The 17,007-nt window shown below is 31.9% G+C and overlaps 8 protein-coding genes and 3 non-coding genes across 11 annotated transcripts; 8 read left to right on the forward strand and 3 right to left on the reverse strand.

Moving 5' to 3' along the window:
• The first annotated feature begins 21 nt into the window (after nt 1-21).
• Nucleotides 22-95, forward strand: TVAGG3_0275660. The gene has a single exon. It is a non-coding gene; the product is annotated as a tRNA-Ile (tRNA).
• Nucleotides 96-325: 230 nt separating this feature from the next.
• On the reverse strand, nt 326-2,312 carry TVAGG3_0275670 (uncharacterized protein; the record flags this gene model as incomplete). Its single annotated transcript, XM_001327732.1, has 1 exon — nt 377-2,299. One exon carries the CDS (start codon nt 2,297-2,299, stop codon nt 377-379), a length of 1,923 nt encoding a protein of 640 aa, XP_001327767.1.
• Nucleotides 2,313-2,384: 72 nt separating this feature from the next.
• TVAGG3_0275680 (transmembrane protein 181 family) lies at nt 2,385-3,840 on the forward strand (the record flags this gene model as incomplete). Its single annotated transcript, XM_001327733.1, has 1 exon — nt 2,385-3,785. One exon carries the CDS (start codon nt 2,385-2,387, stop codon nt 3,783-3,785), a length of 1,401 nt encoding a protein of 466 aa, XP_001327768.1.
• Nucleotides 3,841-3,972: 132 nt separating this feature from the next.
• TVAGG3_0275690 (amyloid-beta binding) lies at nt 3,973-4,706 on the forward strand (the record flags this gene model as incomplete). Its single annotated transcript, XM_001327734.1, has 1 exon — nt 3,973-4,509. One exon carries the CDS (start codon nt 3,973-3,975, stop codon nt 4,507-4,509), a length of 537 nt encoding a protein of 178 aa, XP_001327769.1.
• A 291-nt stretch (nt 4,707-4,997) lies between these two features.
• Nucleotides 4,998-7,363, forward strand: TVAGG3_0275700 (3',5'-cyclic-nucleotide phosphodiesterase protein; the record flags this gene model as incomplete). Its single annotated transcript, XM_001327735.1, has 1 exon — nt 4,998-7,313. One exon carries the CDS (start codon nt 4,998-5,000, stop codon nt 7,311-7,313), a length of 2,316 nt encoding a protein of 771 aa, XP_001327770.1.
• A 517-nt stretch (nt 7,364-7,880) lies between these two features.
• On the forward strand, nt 7,881-8,612 carry TVAGG3_0275710 (somatostatin receptor binding; the record flags this gene model as incomplete). Its single annotated transcript, XM_001327736.1, has 1 exon — nt 7,924-8,589. One exon carries the CDS (start codon nt 7,924-7,926, stop codon nt 8,587-8,589), a length of 666 nt encoding a protein of 221 aa, XP_001327771.1.
• Nucleotides 8,613-8,771: 159 nt separating this feature from the next.
• On the reverse strand, nt 8,772-10,120 carry TVAGG3_0275720 (negative regulation of peptidyl-cysteine S-nitrosylation; the record flags this gene model as incomplete). Its single annotated transcript, XM_001327737.2, has 1 exon — nt 8,772-9,929. The coding sequence occupies one exon, from the start codon at nt 9,927-9,929 to the stop codon at nt 8,772-8,774; it is 1,158 nt and encodes a 385-aa protein (XP_001327772.1).
• A 491-nt stretch (nt 10,121-10,611) lies between these two features.
• Nucleotides 10,612-11,207, forward strand: TVAGG3_0275730 (uncharacterized protein; the record flags this gene model as incomplete). Its single annotated transcript, XM_001327738.1, has 1 exon — nt 10,619-11,194. One exon carries the CDS (start codon nt 10,619-10,621, stop codon nt 11,192-11,194), a length of 576 nt encoding a protein of 191 aa, XP_001327773.1.
• A 252-nt stretch (nt 11,208-11,459) lies between these two features.
• TVAGG3_0275740 lies at nt 11,460-11,532 on the forward strand. Its single transcript has one exon. It is a non-coding gene; the product is annotated as a tRNA-Thr (tRNA).
• Nucleotides 11,533-12,316: 784 nt separating this feature from the next.
• TVAGG3_0275750 (glucose import) lies at nt 12,317-16,080 on the reverse strand (the record flags this gene model as incomplete). The annotated part of the gene is made up of 1 exon (XM_001327739.1): nt 14,667-15,059. One exon carries the CDS (start codon nt 15,057-15,059, stop codon nt 14,667-14,669), a length of 393 nt encoding a protein of 130 aa, XP_001327774.1.
• A 644-nt stretch (nt 16,081-16,724) lies between these two features.
• On the forward strand, nt 16,725-16,796 carry TVAGG3_0275760. The gene has a single exon. It is a non-coding gene; the product is annotated as a tRNA-Val (tRNA).
• The last annotated feature ends 211 nt before the right edge of the window (nt 16,797-17,007 follow it).

Raw genomic sequence — 17,007 nt, forward strand, 5'->3', positions numbered from 1 at the left:
ATATCTGAAGTTTTTTCAGAGGTTTCGGTGGTGCAGCCGGTTAGCACATTTGTCTTATAAGCAGGTGGTCGCGGGTTCGAGCCCCGCCCGAAACACTTTTTTAATTTTTTTTCGTAATACTACAATAAAAACTTAAAAATAACTAATACTAAGGAAGCTAGAACAATTTTTATTTTCCATAACGTAATATTCGCCAAAAAGATTGAAGAATCTCAAGCATTTCTAAACAAAATTTATTAATAAATTGCGATTTTATTGTGGTCGCGATTTATATATTTAAATCGTGATTAAAAAATTTGTTGCGATTTTCCCTATTAATCGTGTTTCTGTAATAAATAACAATAAACTTTATTAATAAACAAACAATAAAAAATTTCTACTTTTTCTTTGCTGGCTTCTTTCCTTTTGCCTTTGGATCTGGAGGTGGCTCAGTTTGAATCTCAATTTCAGTAGTCGGACATGTATCAATAGTTGTTCCGATATCTTGTTTCGGCCTGCACAAAATTCCATGTGCTGATTGTGCAACTTGAGAAACTCTTGTCATGATTTCTCTCTGATGATTTTCTTTAGCTTCATTCATTATATCTGTTATTTTAGCTAAAACTTGCCTCAATGAGTTATTAAGGTCAGCATGAAACATTGGTTCTTTCATTTCAACAGTCTGTGCAACGTCATGCATCAATGCGATGTAATCAATGATTTGGACTCTGTTCGATCCGATAATTGAAAGCTGTGGTTTCTTTTCAACGTCTTTCACCAATGATAAAAGACTTGCCTGTGATGTATCAGCAGGTGTAAGTGTTCTCCTTGGCTTAGATGGTTTCTTTGGCATCGTTGGTTTGATCATGAAGAATTTTCTTGGATCATCCAAATGATGAGAACTTGTTTCTGTTTCTTCGGGCTGTGGAGGTGGTGGTGGAGGTTCTACAACCTTGTGAACAGGTGGTGGTGGAGGGATACGTGATAGGAGTAGTTCTTTCATCGAACTAAAGTTCTCTGAATCAATGTTCAAGAGAGACAAAGCAAAATTGTAACAAATATCTGTCAATGAATTAAAAATTGTTTTGTTCTTGTCATTGACTTTCATGAGGGCAATAGTTTCATCTGTTAAAGGTACAAGCTTCTTCTGAATGTCACAGAATAATTCATCGTAGTATCCACGCTGTTTTATCAATCTTTTGATTGTATAATTTAATCTTCTGACGTCTTCATTTGTTTTCTCGATTTGATCGCTTAATTCATGTATTTGCGATGAAAATTTATCATTTGTTGACCATAATTTTTGCAATCTCTCTGATGGTTCTGGAATTGAAGAATAATTTATAGCTCTAAGTGGCGAAAGTTCGGATAAAAGCTTTTCAATTGTTGCATTCTGTTGCTGTATAATATTTCTCATAAGATTGAGGAGTTCTGGTGGATTTGATTGTTCAGAAATTTTATTTACTAAATCAGGATCGATATTTGTTCCAAAATCTGCTTTATTATATTGTATTGACTTTGGTATATTACAAACATTATCAAATGGCTGAAATTGGCCATTGAAATCAGCTGATTTGTTTAGATTTGTTCCGTAATTCATAAGTTCTGTTAATTCTGTTTGCATTACAGTAGAAATGTTGGACAATAATGATGGTGATATGGAATTCATGTTTCTGCGCTTAGACATTGCATCTTTGATGAATTTTGATTCTTCTGATTTTAGTATTTCGTTTTCTTCCAAAAGCTCGTTATGGTAGTTGATTAAGCCTGAAACATTACCATATTTTTCAACTACAGCAATTGAAGAGTTAGTTGAGTCTTCAACAACAAGAATTCTTTTTTTAAGAGCGTAAGTCAGTTCTTCAAGTCTTGAAAATAGTAAATCACGTGTTTTTAATTCAAATAGATCCTTTTCTGGCGATAATTGCGATACTTGCGCAAGTGCTTTTGGTGATGCAAGAGGTTTGATTTGTAATATTGCTTGTTCAATTTCGTGTATTGATTCTATTAACTCTGATTTTGAATTTGGAGGATTTCTTGCAAGTTCATGAATAAATGATGTATTTGTATCAAAAGTATTGTATTGAGATGTGATAACATCTACCTTCTGTTGTAGTTTGTCGAGAACTTTTGCTTTTTCTTCATTATTTGCTAATACTGCATCCATAGAGTTATTTTCAATAGCGTATAATTTTTTTATCTGGTGGATTAGTTTATCTTTCTCATGTGTAGTGGAAGCTGTCAATGCCAACTTTATAGTTTTCATAATGTCATCGGCAGCAAATAATCCGTTGTCGATAATTTCATCAAATTCATCCATTTTTCGTTATAAATTAAAAAAAAATTCTAACAAGAAAAAAAAAATTATGGCACTTTTCTAAATCTTTGTCACTTTTGTAAATCCTATGGGAGAATATAGTGCTGTAGAGGACTTAGGCACTGAGCAGAACGACTCCTTCATGGGTATTGATGCGCATAATAGGTTCAATGACTTTATGACCATCTTATTTTTCATCCTTATGATTTTGGCCGCTGGAATTTCAGGATTATTTGCGCCAAGACAAAGACTACTTCATGGTTTCCCACAACTCATCGAAAGTGGAAATACTAAGAGGTTGCAGTTAAATGTTACACGAATTACACCAGCAAATATGTACTACAAAGCGTATTTAATGTTGAATTACTTTCCAAGTCAAAAAAGAGTAAATATCAATCTCGATATAAACGTAAGTTACGAATGTTACGAAAAAGGTAACATATCATGGTCAAATTCAAAAAGATTTTATCGAACTTGGAGATTCAACGAAATCGAAAAGCCACAAAACTTCTTGAGACTTGATATTGAAAGTGCACGCTTTACGGAATGCGAGGAAATGAGATACGATGTAAATTATTCAAAACATGATAAAACTTTTTCTTCGGCTTTGATGATTGAGCAAGGTAATAACGCATACTATGCATTCATGTCAAGCGTAAAATTACTGTTTTTCCTATCAATTACGCTCATTAATTTTTGGTTTGACAAAAAGATTCCAAAAATTACAGAATCTTCAATTGCTCCTCAGCAGAGATACACGAGATACCTTTTACGAATAGCCATTATCTGTATTTTCCCTACGAATATCCTTACAATGCTGTTTTTAACAAGTTTTTCGTTATTAGTTGACATTCTTGCATTTAATTTCTTAGTGGCATCGATAGCTCTATTTTCTCTTTACATTATTGATGATTTACAGTATCAAAACTCAAAAATTTACAAATCATATTTCAGAATCAAACTTTTTTATGTGATTATCTACTTTTTAGTAGGTTCATTACAAAGTTTGAAGGTTCCTTATAACATCAAAATCAATATTAGTGTTGTTTATTTCTTTGTTCATATGTTTTTGATTGTTTGGTTAATTTACATCATAATTAAGGTTTATATTCGAGTCAGTGGTGATGAATACTACAAAGTTCGTATATATTCCTTTGTTTGCATCTTCACGGAGCTTATTATTCTTAGTAATGGCCTTGGTTTCTTAAATAAGAAATATATTGCAAGTTCGGCAATGCCGCAGATGCTTATAAATTCCGTGGTCGTGTTTTATGTCAATATTATGGCATTCTTCCATTGGCCATTCGATAATGCTCGAGATAGAGAATATACAACAGATAATATGAAAGATAATATGATTGAAGACTTCGCTGATGATCTCATGATCAAGTCTAATGATAGCGATCCATTCGCTAAGCAAGAAAACCTTTCAGATCCTTCAGGAGAATCTGATTCTCAACTTGAAGCGACACCCGCTGAAACAAAATGACCAATTATAGTTTGATTGTTGTATTTAATAAAATTTTATATTATTTATATTCTGTTTATCAAAAATGACCCAAAATATTCTTTTTTTATTTACTTTTTTAACAATATATCTCCTTTTCTTAGATATAACATTCATTTCATAGAATATTATCTTTGTAATAATGCAGTATTCTGCTCATTTATTATAAATGTTTTTCATATTGACGATCAATCTTCCAACTCATAGAATTTGTTCGCGAGATGAAAATGGAAGTGTTACTTTCTGCCGTATGGAAGAATGGGACCCTACGTTGTCTCAAATTCCTTGCCAATATCTTCCTCCGAGATATGTCGAATGCATTACACACTCCTTCGATAAATTTGCAAATCAATTCGAAAATGGAACACTACCTAAAAATGGATGTCCTTCAACAACAGATGAAAACGCATTTGGAATGGCAATTTGTCATCCATTAAATGGAATTTATTGTATTGGAGAACAATATTGGATCAACAAAACCTATCCATGTTACGAACCAGGCGAAAAATCAGTAGTTACGGCGATATTATTTTCATTCCTGTTAGGAATATTTGGTGTCGACAGATTTTACTTAGGATATTACTTCTTAGGCTTTTTAAAGTTGTTTACGCTTGGAGGTTTCACTCTTTGGTGGGTAATTGATTTTATTCTATTATCGTTCGGTGTCTGGGGTCCAGTTAACGGAAATTACGTCGGATTCTACTGAAACTAATACTGTATTCATTTACCTCGTGTTTAATGCAATAATAAGAAATAATATATCTTTAAATTCATATGTAGTACTTCTTGCATACACGCAAGTATATTAGCCTCTATTTAGCTACGAAATATTAATAAAGTGTTTGTTTTCATCTTTATCTTTCAAAAGATTTGTTTTTCTCGCTATTCTCAGGTCAACCATAATATACCATATACGTTTTTATAGCATACACAATAGAGAAAATGTCTGAAATGACAAATATCAAAATATCTCGTTATTTAGCAATACTCGATATTTCGATCTGGCATTATGCAGATTAGCCTAATTTTCAGATGTCAATGTGATGTCAAGCATAATTGATGAGATTTATCCTGCATTTTATCACCAAAATTCCTTACAAAAATTTCTACAGTCTCTAACTTATTTTTCAAAGAGTAAATGAATTGGCATAAATATTCGTCATTGAATTTATTTGAATAAAAATCATAAAAAATATGAGAAAATCTTATAACGTTGAAGACCCTCAAAAGTTATTGCCTGTTCATTATAGTTCATTCCATTATAAGGCATTATATGAAAATCCGAATGAAACGCCTCCTCCTGTTGATCAATTTGCTCCGTTATTATCAAAAAAGATCGTTAAAGCAAAAATTAAATACAATACAAGGGGATCATCATCACAAGGATTTAGAAGTAGAGCTCCTTTTTCACCTCAAAATACAATCAGATCAATAAATACTCCAAATATAATTCAAAATACAGGAGAAACGCCTCTAGGAAGCTTAGACGAACATATAAGATGTGAAGATTGCTTTGATAAGATCATTTCTGGCTCTTTTGACGCTCCACTTGCATTTTTAGTCGAAACCAATTTTACAACGTTCTTTTTTGCACAGCGAGTTCACTTTTTCCACGATATATCAAGTATACAATACTTATATGGTCCTACTTTGGGCATTTCAGTTCCATATGGATCTGGATTAGTCGGATATTGCCATTATTCAAAGAAACTCATTCGAATCAATGTAGCAGAAGAACATGCTTCTTATCAGCCAGTATATGATAAGCGCCTTTGCAATCCTGAATCATCAATTATGTTAATTCCGATTTTTTCTGCAAATGGATCTACGAGTGCCATCATAGAAGTCGTCAGAAATACACCATTTGGCGATGAAGATGAAGCCCGCGCTCAGTATTTCCAAGAAAAATTCAAGTTATACTCAAAATGGATTTTAAATCCACAACTTCCTGATACAGCATTCTCAGATTTCTGTCTTGCCAATAGATATGGAGTTTTTGTTGACAGAACATGCCAACAGCTTACTAAATACTTCATGTGCAAGATTGCTGAGCTCTGGCAATACAATAATCAAACTCACGAGCTGTTTCAGCTTGTTCCTGGCCTTCCAACACCTCAATTTGTCCAAACATCAGATGCAGGAATTGTCGCGCACTCTTTAATCCATAAGGTCTCTGTTTCCGCTGACAGAAGTGATAAACACGCCGCATTTAACGCAAAAACTGATATTGCTGACCAATCCATTTTAGTTTTGCCAGTTATTGGACCAACAAATGCAATGACGTATGGTATTGCATTACGTGGTAAAAGACAACCTGCTTTCTTCACAGATTCCGATGAGAAACTATTAGCGAGAGTTTCTCCAATAATTTTTTCAAGTTTAGCAGCGAGTGAAGCGATTGAAGAGAGCCACAAACAAGTTGAAGCATCAAATGTTGCTCAGAACAGACTTAAATCTCTTCTTGATGTCGCTAAATCAATTTCCTGCCAATTGGATATAAGAGAATTGATCCCAATGATTATGAACAAAGCCTGTGATTTAGTGTGTGCGGATAGATGTTCATTGTTCATGGTAAATGAAACAAGAGACCAGTTATATACATCTTTCTCAGGTGGTCTTGCCAATTCCATTTATATCCCTATCAATGCAGGTATCGTTGGTTCATGTGCGATGTCTCAATCAATTCTAAATATAAGAGATGCTTACGAAGATCCAAGATTCAACAGAAACACTGATAAGCAAACAGGTTATAGAACTAAAACATTGCTCTGCGTTCCAATTATCGATGACCATGGAAATATCCAAGGTGTTACAGAGATGATCAATAAAATGGATGGACATTTCTCATCAGATGATGAACAAATGATGGAAGTTTTCAATGTTTTCTGCGCTTTAAGTATAGAAAACGCGAAATTGTATAATGCATCAATAGAATTGACGATGCAGCTTAAATCAATCATGGAAATATCACAGACTCTCACAAGAACATCTGAAATGCATTCAGTTGTCGATAACATTCTCAAAGACACAAGAAAAGTTATTGGAGCTGGAAGAGCACTTTTGTATTCAGTGAAAGGAGATAATTCAACGGAACTTTTATCATTGAATGAAGATGTTGAACTCAAGAAGAAGAGAGAAAGTAAGAGAACTGATGAACAGAAGAATTTGACTAAAAGAGCAATGATTAACGAAATGATGACAGGAAGAAAAGAAAAGGTGACAACAAATGATGAAGATGATAACGAAATTTTAGATACAATGTCTAAAGCGATTCTCAGAAGACAGTCTATTATTCTTGACAGCGATGATATTACTAAAGGAACTTTGGCTTGTCCAATCTTGACAAGAGATAGAGCAAATGTAATTGGTTGTTTGGTAATGCAGTGCAAGTTGAAGGGAAGTTTGCACTTCCAAAAGACTGATTCTGATATGATTGAGTCATTCTCTATCTTTATGTCCATAGCACTTGAAAAAATGGCTCAAGTTCAGACATCAGATGCGACAAGTTAAAATTTGTAATAATATTTTTGTTATATTTGTTTGATAAAAACTATAAATTAGCTTAATATATTAATTATTTGTTTACATTTTGATATTATTTTTTGATAATAAAATATCATTTTGTAAATCTCCCTATTTGAAGGTTTTATTCATTTCTATAAATTAGTTTAAAAGAATGACTGCATATTGTGTCCGGTAATTACTGGATATAATCCTAATCATAAAAAAAATATTGTATGAATTTGAAAGGACGTCTGGTCAATTTATCACTGATATGTGTATTTCATTAACAGCATTTATTTGTTGCATCTATATGCAATCTGGATATTGATCGGAAAAATTAGCCATGGTTTCAAAACATTGATCTAAATTTATCATATTATATCCAAAAATGTTAATGATGTGTTTTTGGATGATTAAAGATGCAAATATGTTAATCCCTTCAGTATACTGCTTCAAAATATGCGTGAAATCGGGTGACACTACTTGCAATTGAACAAACTCACAATTGGCGTGATGATGCTAAATTGAGAATGAATTAAATCAATTGATGTCAAAAATTTTATTTGACGCAATAAAAATTGACGATAATTTGAGACGTTAGAAACAGAGAAAATCAATGGATTATACAAAATGGAGCTCCAAGGACCTCGCTCAACAATTAACTAATCTCGGATTTTCGGCGTATGCTAGAAACTTTCGAGTAAATGAAATTAAAGGCTGTCATCTTCCAAATGTCACTGAAGATCACTTAAAAGAAATGGGAATTACTAAAATAGGTCACAGAATACTACTTCTCAAACGTATTAGGCAAATTGTAGATGGTGAAACACCAAAACCTGTGAAAATAAACGCGCAAGATTCTAATCCAAGTTCTAGACCTTCATCGAATTTGAGTTCTGCACCTCCAATACAACAAGAACAAGAAAATAATATTCCGCCACGTATTGCACAACGTCGACAACTTCAACAAGCTCAACAAGCCGCACCTGAGCCGCAAATGCAAATACAACAGAAAATGGCCCAACAACTACAACAGCTGAATCAAGAACCAGCAAAGGAGCCTTCATCTGGAAGGACATCAAAGATTCGATATCCATCTTCTCACTCTTCACGAGAACAAAAGGAGACATTTAGTTCACAAGAACCACCACCATCAGAATCTAGCGGTGACGGCGAAGAAAAAGTTACATGTCAATATTGTGGAAGAAAACTTCCTCCTGATGCTGCTAAGCGTCACATTCCAGTATGCGCAAAGATACGTGGTAAGACAGCTAAGAAATAATAGATGTGCATTTTTAATTTTCTGTGCAAAATAAATTATATTGTTAATTTTTTATAGTTTAAACCATATGTTTTTATCATGATTATAAACAGCTAATATATTTATCAGTAGTATGTTGATTATATGCAAAAACTATGATTGATTACCGATAATAAAAAATCAAACAGTTTAAAACTCTAAAACTAATGATGAACATGCCAGACTTCAACAGCAATGATCTTGAAGGACTCATTATTAGCCAGCGGTGGAGAATCAAATGTTTTGCACTGGGATGTGAAACAATTCATGAAGTTGTCATCGATATAAATGGCACTGCCATGATCGAGAGATCTTTGTGAACCACCACCGATGATAATATCCTTCTTTGAGCAAGATAAAAAGAGATCATTATTCTGAGTCCAACGGAAGCCAGCAAAATAAGGATTGAAGTGGAAAACGCATGTTTCTCCATTTCCGTAAAAGCCATCTCGGATCTGGATTCCTTCTGGAAGGAAAGCTCCGACTCTGGATCCATCTTTTCCAAGAAGAATGAGAACAAGAGCTGTTTTCTTATCAGTCTTTTCATAAAGGGTCGAGAATGAAACACCGTGTTCGGCTGCCGAGAAAAGTAACTTCCATGGGAGCAGACGGAATCTCTTTGGAAGGAAAAGTCGTATATTTTCTATCTCAGGAAGAGACACTATGGATGATTCTTGGCTCATGATGAACTTGTTTTCACGGAGCATTGCTTGTTCATTCATGAGTGCTTCGATTTGGAAAGATTGTGCACGTGTTCTCAACTTTTTGTGGAGGTTGTCCGTAGAAATGCTAATGTTGATTCCTGATTTAAGCTTTTGGATGATTGCTTCCACTTCTCTTTTGAATTTTTCGAGATCCGATCGGATAGCAGTAAATGTAATAACATTGACAGTGTTTTGATTGAAAACATCAGCTAAATGGGTGATTACGAGAAGTGCTGGTTTATCAGGATCGCTGGGATCCATATCGCCATGTGGTGAAAAATAATCTGAAATTGTTATTTTGATAATACCGATTATGCTTATTACAGTTGATCGTGGCATGTTGTATTCAATTGAGTCATGCTCAAAATATAATTCAATTCCATGGTAATATAGAGAAGACGGAATTTGAACACCTAGATTATTAAAATCTGCAACCCCGTATATCTTATGAACTTCTTCTCTAAGTGGCATGAATTCTTTGAGACTTGATGGCCTACATACGCTTACTGGTGACAATATAGACATTTTTTGTTTTTTGAAATCAAAAAAGTGACGAAAAATTTGATTTAATATCGTGAAAAATTTGCAAAATCTAATATAGTTAATCCATTTTTTCATTCAATACCTTTCAATTTATTTCAATACTCAGTAGATTTTTAGCATTAAATTTTTGATATAAATTGTTGTATTATTAATTCTATTTAAAATTTGTTTTATGTCTTAAATGTAAACCGCGATTTCTTCACAAAAAATAAAATCAACACCGTTACTCAAATTTAATCATAAAAAACTTTCGACTTAAGTCGTGGAGTTTAACATTATTATAAGAATGATCAACGGCGCTGCAAAATTTCCTTCAAAATTTGAAGTCTTACTTGACCAAATATGCAATTCAGATTTTTGAAGGCGAAATAAAATCCAAAGTCGTCCATTCAATCCTAACGTCTTTTTATACCACTAGTTGATTTTCCATTCATTTTACTCATTATTGTTTGCTGATTGATAAATTATCGGCAATAGTGAAAATATGCATAAAATCGAAGATTCAACATTTTATTCTCGCAAAAATAGTTTTAGTTTTCACAAATTAAATTTTGTAATTGATGTGTATGAATATTCTTTCATTTAAATAAAGAAAAATAAGGAATTGATGAAATTATACATAGAAATGATATTTTTCTTTTTCAGAAATGTTTTATTTCTTCAGTGTAGCATAGTTTTTTCTATTTTTCAGGAAAACTTAAGTTTTGAAATTTTGAATCGACACTTTTATGCACGTTTTTCTTTCTTACACAGAGTTTTGTTGAATGGGGTGTGGGCATAGCGTTTCTACAGAAGCCAAGCAAAGCCCTACTAGTCGTGTCCCAACAACTAAAGCACCGATTAAACTCTTTTATCTCCCAGGAAATGTTAAAATTACATTGACAAAGTTAGTTTCTGCGGGTGTGATGAGTTCCGAAGCGACAACGACATCTGCTGGAAATTTCAATCTCAATGCAAGATTTATTGATATTCCAAACCAACGTTCTGTTAGAAAATTTTGGACCAAAGAAATTACAAGCAAAACAGTGGATTGTGCAATGTTTATATATCTAGCAGATATACGAGAAAAGCCAACAATGCTTTTGAACATCAAAACACTCAATTGGTTATTGAAACAAATCGATCAAAAAGGACAGTTATATATTGTAATAATATGTAGCAACGAGCTAGAGCTCTCTGAATTTAAATCACACATAAGTGCACCAGATCTAGATTTAATTGTTATCAAAGATTCAGATCCTGAAACTGTTATCCAATTTACTGAAGTTGTCACTGGTGAAATCATCAAATTCAACGAAAGAAAGAGAAAATACAATGAGGCATCTCCAAGAACACGCTAATTGTGCTATTCTGTTTATTATTGTATTCATTTTTCAAATTATTTTGTTTGTATTAAATATTTTGTATGTATTTGAAAAGGTTATGAAGATATAATTTTGAAAAAGTAATGAGGATAGAAAAAAATTATTGAGTGTCGATATTTCTATAATTTTTTATTTTAAACTGGATGTAAAAGTGTTACCCATGATAATTTGTTAAAATTCGAGTTATGATATTTAAATGATGTAAATATATTATATTTAAATTATTTCAAATCAATGAATAGCCTGCGTAGCATAGTGGTTATTGCGTGCGCCTTGTAAGCGCAAGGTCGCCGGTTCAACTCCGGTCGTAGGCATTCATTTTTGAATTTTTTCCTCCCAAAATGAATTTCAAAAAAAAATTATTTTATAAGACTTCAGATTTTTTACTAAATGTATTTTCTGGCATATTCATACCAAAAAGTCTATTGAAGAATCATAGGAAAAAATTTTATTTAATATTGATCAAATGATTTCAATTGCATCAGGGAATTAACAATGATTTCTGTATTTCTCTCAGTATCTAGAACTAATGACAAGTTTATAGCTATTCAACAAAAAGGGTAATTTCTAGAAAGAAATGTAGCTCGAAGAATGATGGTTTTGAGTCTTTAGAACTCCAGTTATTGCAATTAACAAGTAGATCCGAAATAATTTGAGTAATTGGTAAAATACGATTAGTAGAACTCGGAATATTAGCGTATCTATCACGATGATAGTGCAATTTCCCAGTAACATCATTCAAGCTTGGGTTTAGATATTTATTTGCCATTTAATTGATAACAAATTGACAAATCAACTCTCATCAAAAGAAATATGTCAATTTTTGTATTAATTTGATTATCACCAAAATAAGTAAATTCTTTTCATAAATAAAATATGAGAGAACTGAGCTGCTTTTGTTGCAATAAAATTTTAAAAATTCTCAAAACTAACAAATTTTGAAAATTGAACATTGAGCAATAAATTCTATTTATTATAGATCAGTTTCTATTATTTATAATTTTGATATTTTATCTAAATCGATTTAAAGTTTGATATTAAGAGATAATATTACCAAAAAAATTACAAAATTTAAAAAATGTTATTATTGTTCAAGTAATTTGCAATCATTTTCAAGAATTTAAAAAAAATTTGGAATTCTTATGAAGCAGATAAACTCCAACAATAACCTAATAAGGCTATACCTACCAATAATTCCTTTCATATCCCCGAAAATAATTGGATACGCTGATTAAACAAATAAATCATCATAGCACAGTAGCTTGTTTTCAATACTTACAAAAACATCTTCTATTCTTTCTCCTGTTCAAGATTTTAACGTCTTTTCAAAATAATATCCCCAATTATTTGCAAATACAAATACAAAATGTTATGTCCATTAATTTTTATACAAATAAAACCATTCTGATTATCCAAGAGATTGTGTATTTTATTAGAAATTAAATAAAAATAAAAAATTACTGATGTTTTGATCAAAATGTATTTAAAATACAAGCACTAGAGTTAGATATCTCTTGAAGACAAGAATTGATTGCTAAATATGATATTAAAACCGATATTCCCTTCTATTACGGAAATTATAATGTAAAAAGAGAAATACACAATTACAAAAGTAATCTATAACATACATTTAACTAACAAAGGCTTTAAAAGCCCATATAAAAGATTCTAAAAAAATATGAAAATCATTCGATTTTAGCGTGCAGCCATTCGTATGTGACCCAAGATTCTCTTAATACAAGCTTCGCAAATTTGCTTTTGTCCAGTTCAAGACAAAATATTATCGGAGAATAAATGATAAACGAGATTAATGAACCTACTATTATCAGAACACCCAAAGCAATTGCCAATTTTGGGTATTTCCGCGATAACAAAAATATATTCGTCGATATCATTAAAAAGCCGAACATAAAAGATAGCAAATAATGATATAAAAACGTTGAACGATTAACAAATGAGAAAGGAATAAACGAAGCCAAATATCCGAATAAAAATATCGATAAAACGATTGATATCTTAATACTTTCATATTTAGCTTCTGGATTTAATATCGTTCTGTAGATCACATATAATGAAACGAATACCGTGATTAAAACCAAAATTGAATTGAAAATATTGAGATGAAGCAAAATTTTGTGAGTTGTATTGTGCAGGAAGAAAGGAATTAAGTTTCCACCCATCAATGGCCACTGCCACCACCTTGTAGCGTATCCTGGCTCAATTGGATAATATGAATTTTCAATATGAGCTAATTTTATCATTTTCAAAGCTTGCAATATTAAAGAACCCTTAATACAGTCTTTCCAATCTTCCTGAGCACTATTTAGTTTAAGTTTTGGACAAAATTTCCCAGAATCTTTTGGATTTACATTTGGAGTAAGTTTTAAATGCAATATTAGTACACTTAAGTATACGGTTATAAAAATAGAGGCGAATACAAGCGAATACGCAATAAATTTATAAAATATATCTATTTTGAGTTTTCCATTTGATTCTGTTAGAAATTCTGCTAAAATTTTGATAAATATGACATAGAATACAAATGGAATGAGCGAAAAAGAAGTGTGTTTTATAGATCCTGTAAGTGAAATTGAAATGCAAGTGAAAATGTATTTGATATTAAACTCTTTTGCTGAAACTGGTATATTATACAACATGGCAACCATTAGTATCGATAAAGACGTAAAACAATGAAGGATTCCATCAATAAGTATAAATCTTCCTTCAATTACTAAACAATCTTCAATCGTAGTCAATATCATTGCAATCAAAGAAGAAAAAATGTTGATATCAAAATATCTTAAGGCTAAATAATTAAAAGGGGCACAAAATGATGAGAAAAATACAGTAACCATACGTAGTTTTGTATATTGGCAGTCACTGAGATATGGACTGAAGCTTGGAAAAATGCATTTCCCATCATATTTAAGAATTCGAGCGCCAAAATATAATAATATCTTACCAAATGGCGGATGAACATCTATGAAGAATTGCTTTTGCATATAAAAGTTTGTAAAATTTCCGAAAAATTGTTCATCGAATGTGACCGCTTTCGGAACTGAAATATTGTAGCTTCGTATTATAAATGAGCATATATAAGCAATAACAGCAATTAGAATATCAATATATGATATATTTTGAGTTGTTCGAATGGTAAAATACGAATTAAGATTGAATTGGATATAACCTTGATTGATTTGCGATCTAAAAACGTTAGGACTGTTAGTTGTTTTGACGTTGCTCTTGTTTTTCTTTGGTTTAAAAAAGAAGAACAGAATCTCTGACAAACTTATATTGTTTTGACTGATTGACTTTTCACACATCAGTCTAACATGACCTTTGCTTATAAATTTAAACTCAAAAAAAGAATTATTATTATTTTTTTAAAAATTTCAAATTTACATTACCTTTTTAATCTGTGAAAGATCAGATTAATTCAAACCTTTTCTTATGCCTCAGCATTGACATTTTCTTCAGCCTTTTCGTCAACTTTATCTGTTGTCTTTTCGTTATCCAAATCCTTGGCATCGGCATCATCCTTTTGGTCACTGTTTGGATCACTATCATGGTCAAGAGCTTCTACAGTGTCAGGCTCATGAATAACAAAGAAGCCGAAAATTGTACCAGCAATAACGACAATACCATAAAACAAGAAAGTTCCGAGGGAACCTATCTTAGATTTTGTCATTGCAGGAGAAGCATAAACAATGATGAAAGAGAATAACCAAGATGTCATACCGTTAATGGAAGAAGCCATTGGTCTGACAGCAAGAGTGAATCTTTCTGGAGAACAATACCATGGCATTGGTGCAAGGCCTAAACCGAACAATGTTCCAGTCATATTTTGAGTTGAATCCGAACAAAATAAGAGATGCAGCGCATACAACGCCTGAAATGCACCACATTGCCTTTCTGCCCAGACACTTAACTAAACCACCTGAGAAGAAACAAGCGATAAGTTGAGCAAGTGTAGCAATAGTTGATTGAATACCTGCTGGAACACCTTCAATCTTAGCTTTATCGAAAAGCTGAGAAAGATCTGAGAGAATAGCATTAATGCCTGAGAATTGCTGTGTCAGAATAATGAGGATGAGGCATGTAAGATTCCAAATGTACTTAACTTGGAAAATTGACTCCTTTGTTTGATTTTCTTCTTCATTGGAAACATCACGCTTGCGAATAGCTTCTTTAGGAATAAGGAAGATCAAGAAACTTTGAACAACATGTGAGACAATACTGTAGAATGAAACCTTGAAGGATTCTGATTACGAAACCCATCCAAAAGAGTTTTTCTGTCATGAATACTAGAATGAGCCACAAAATAACGCTAGCAATATTAATGATTAAAGCAACATACCTACGACCAACATTAAACTTGAAAAGTAACGATGGAATATAAGGACCAATAGCACCTGTGAGCTGTGTGATAGCTACGAAAAGTCCCCAGTTATCTGGAAACGTGTTCCAATGTTTTCTGAAATAATATGCTGCTGGAGATGGATATCCAATGATATATCCAAAACCTAATGGCGTGAAACATACGATGGCTGCATATAACAGCTCCCTTTTGAAGAATGACATTTATTAATATTCGCTTCTGTGATAAATGAACTAATAAAGCTTTCAATCTCTGATCGTTTTTTCGCTCTCAAAAAATTGATATAGGTATGGGAATAATCATCATTTACTATTTGCTTTATAATAGAAGGAAGGTTGAAATAATGAAATGAAAGAAGATCGGCCATTCGATCTATTAATTTCCTAAAGCATCACATCAATTAAATTCAATAGGGGATTTGAAATTTGACGGTGACATGTTCTGAAAATTTGGATTGGTCTCAATTAATTTTGTTAAATATTAGTACGCGTAAAATTTTGTATATAGTAAAATTGATCTATTTATGCCGGGAGAATAAGAAAATTTTGCAAATTACCTCAGACTTTTCAGAGGATTGAGTGGCAACTCAATCCTCTGAAATAGTCTGTGGTAATTTTTAGTCTCTACACTATTTCAATATAAGCTCCATTTTTAAACAGTTTTTAAAAATCGAGCATTGAAAAGTGTGATGAGACTTGAGAATTTATGACATTATTAGATTGAAAGTAGATATTTGACAGAAATTCGACCACACAAGTTAGAAAATGTTCTCAATACTTTTAAGAAAGTTTGTTTAATAAGGATTATCCGTGATTTCATCAAAATATTACAAAAATCCAATTAAAATTGTTTTTAAAAACAAATTTTATGAATACCATTTATCTACACTGTGCATTCATATTATAATACATTATGAATTAAGAGTGTTACAGGTTAGAAAAATTAATTATTTTTGAAGAACTCACTTTAGCATAAAATTATCGTAGGTATAAATCAACTTAGGAGAACAAATAATTATGGCTTGCATAGTTTGTAATATTTTGGTTCATAAAGTTTATATTGTCTCAAATAAAAAAAATTATTATCTTATTTTCATTATAGGGATGTTATATTTGAAGAGAATGTAAAGTCCCAGTAGTATATTGGTTAGAATAGATCCTTGACACGGATCAGAGGCCAGTTCGATTCTGGCCTGGGACATTTTTTCTCAAATATTTTTTTCTTTGATTTTATTCTGAATTCCACATTCGAATTCTTCAAAATATCAAGTATCTTACCTTTACAATTGATTAAAAACAATTTGGAAAAAGAATTTTGATTGAAATCCGAATTTATTCAATTTTAAAATTTTGAATGGATAAAAATTTTTATAGTTTTACATAAATTTTTTGATAAATTTCATCAAAAACAG

This window comes from Trichomonas vaginalis, chromosome V (genome assembly GCF_026262505.1).
Source record: "Trichomonas vaginalis G3 chromosome V, whole genome shotgun sequence".
NCBI classification, from domain to species: Eukaryota; Parabasalia; order Trichomonadida; family Trichomonadidae; genus Trichomonas; species Trichomonas vaginalis.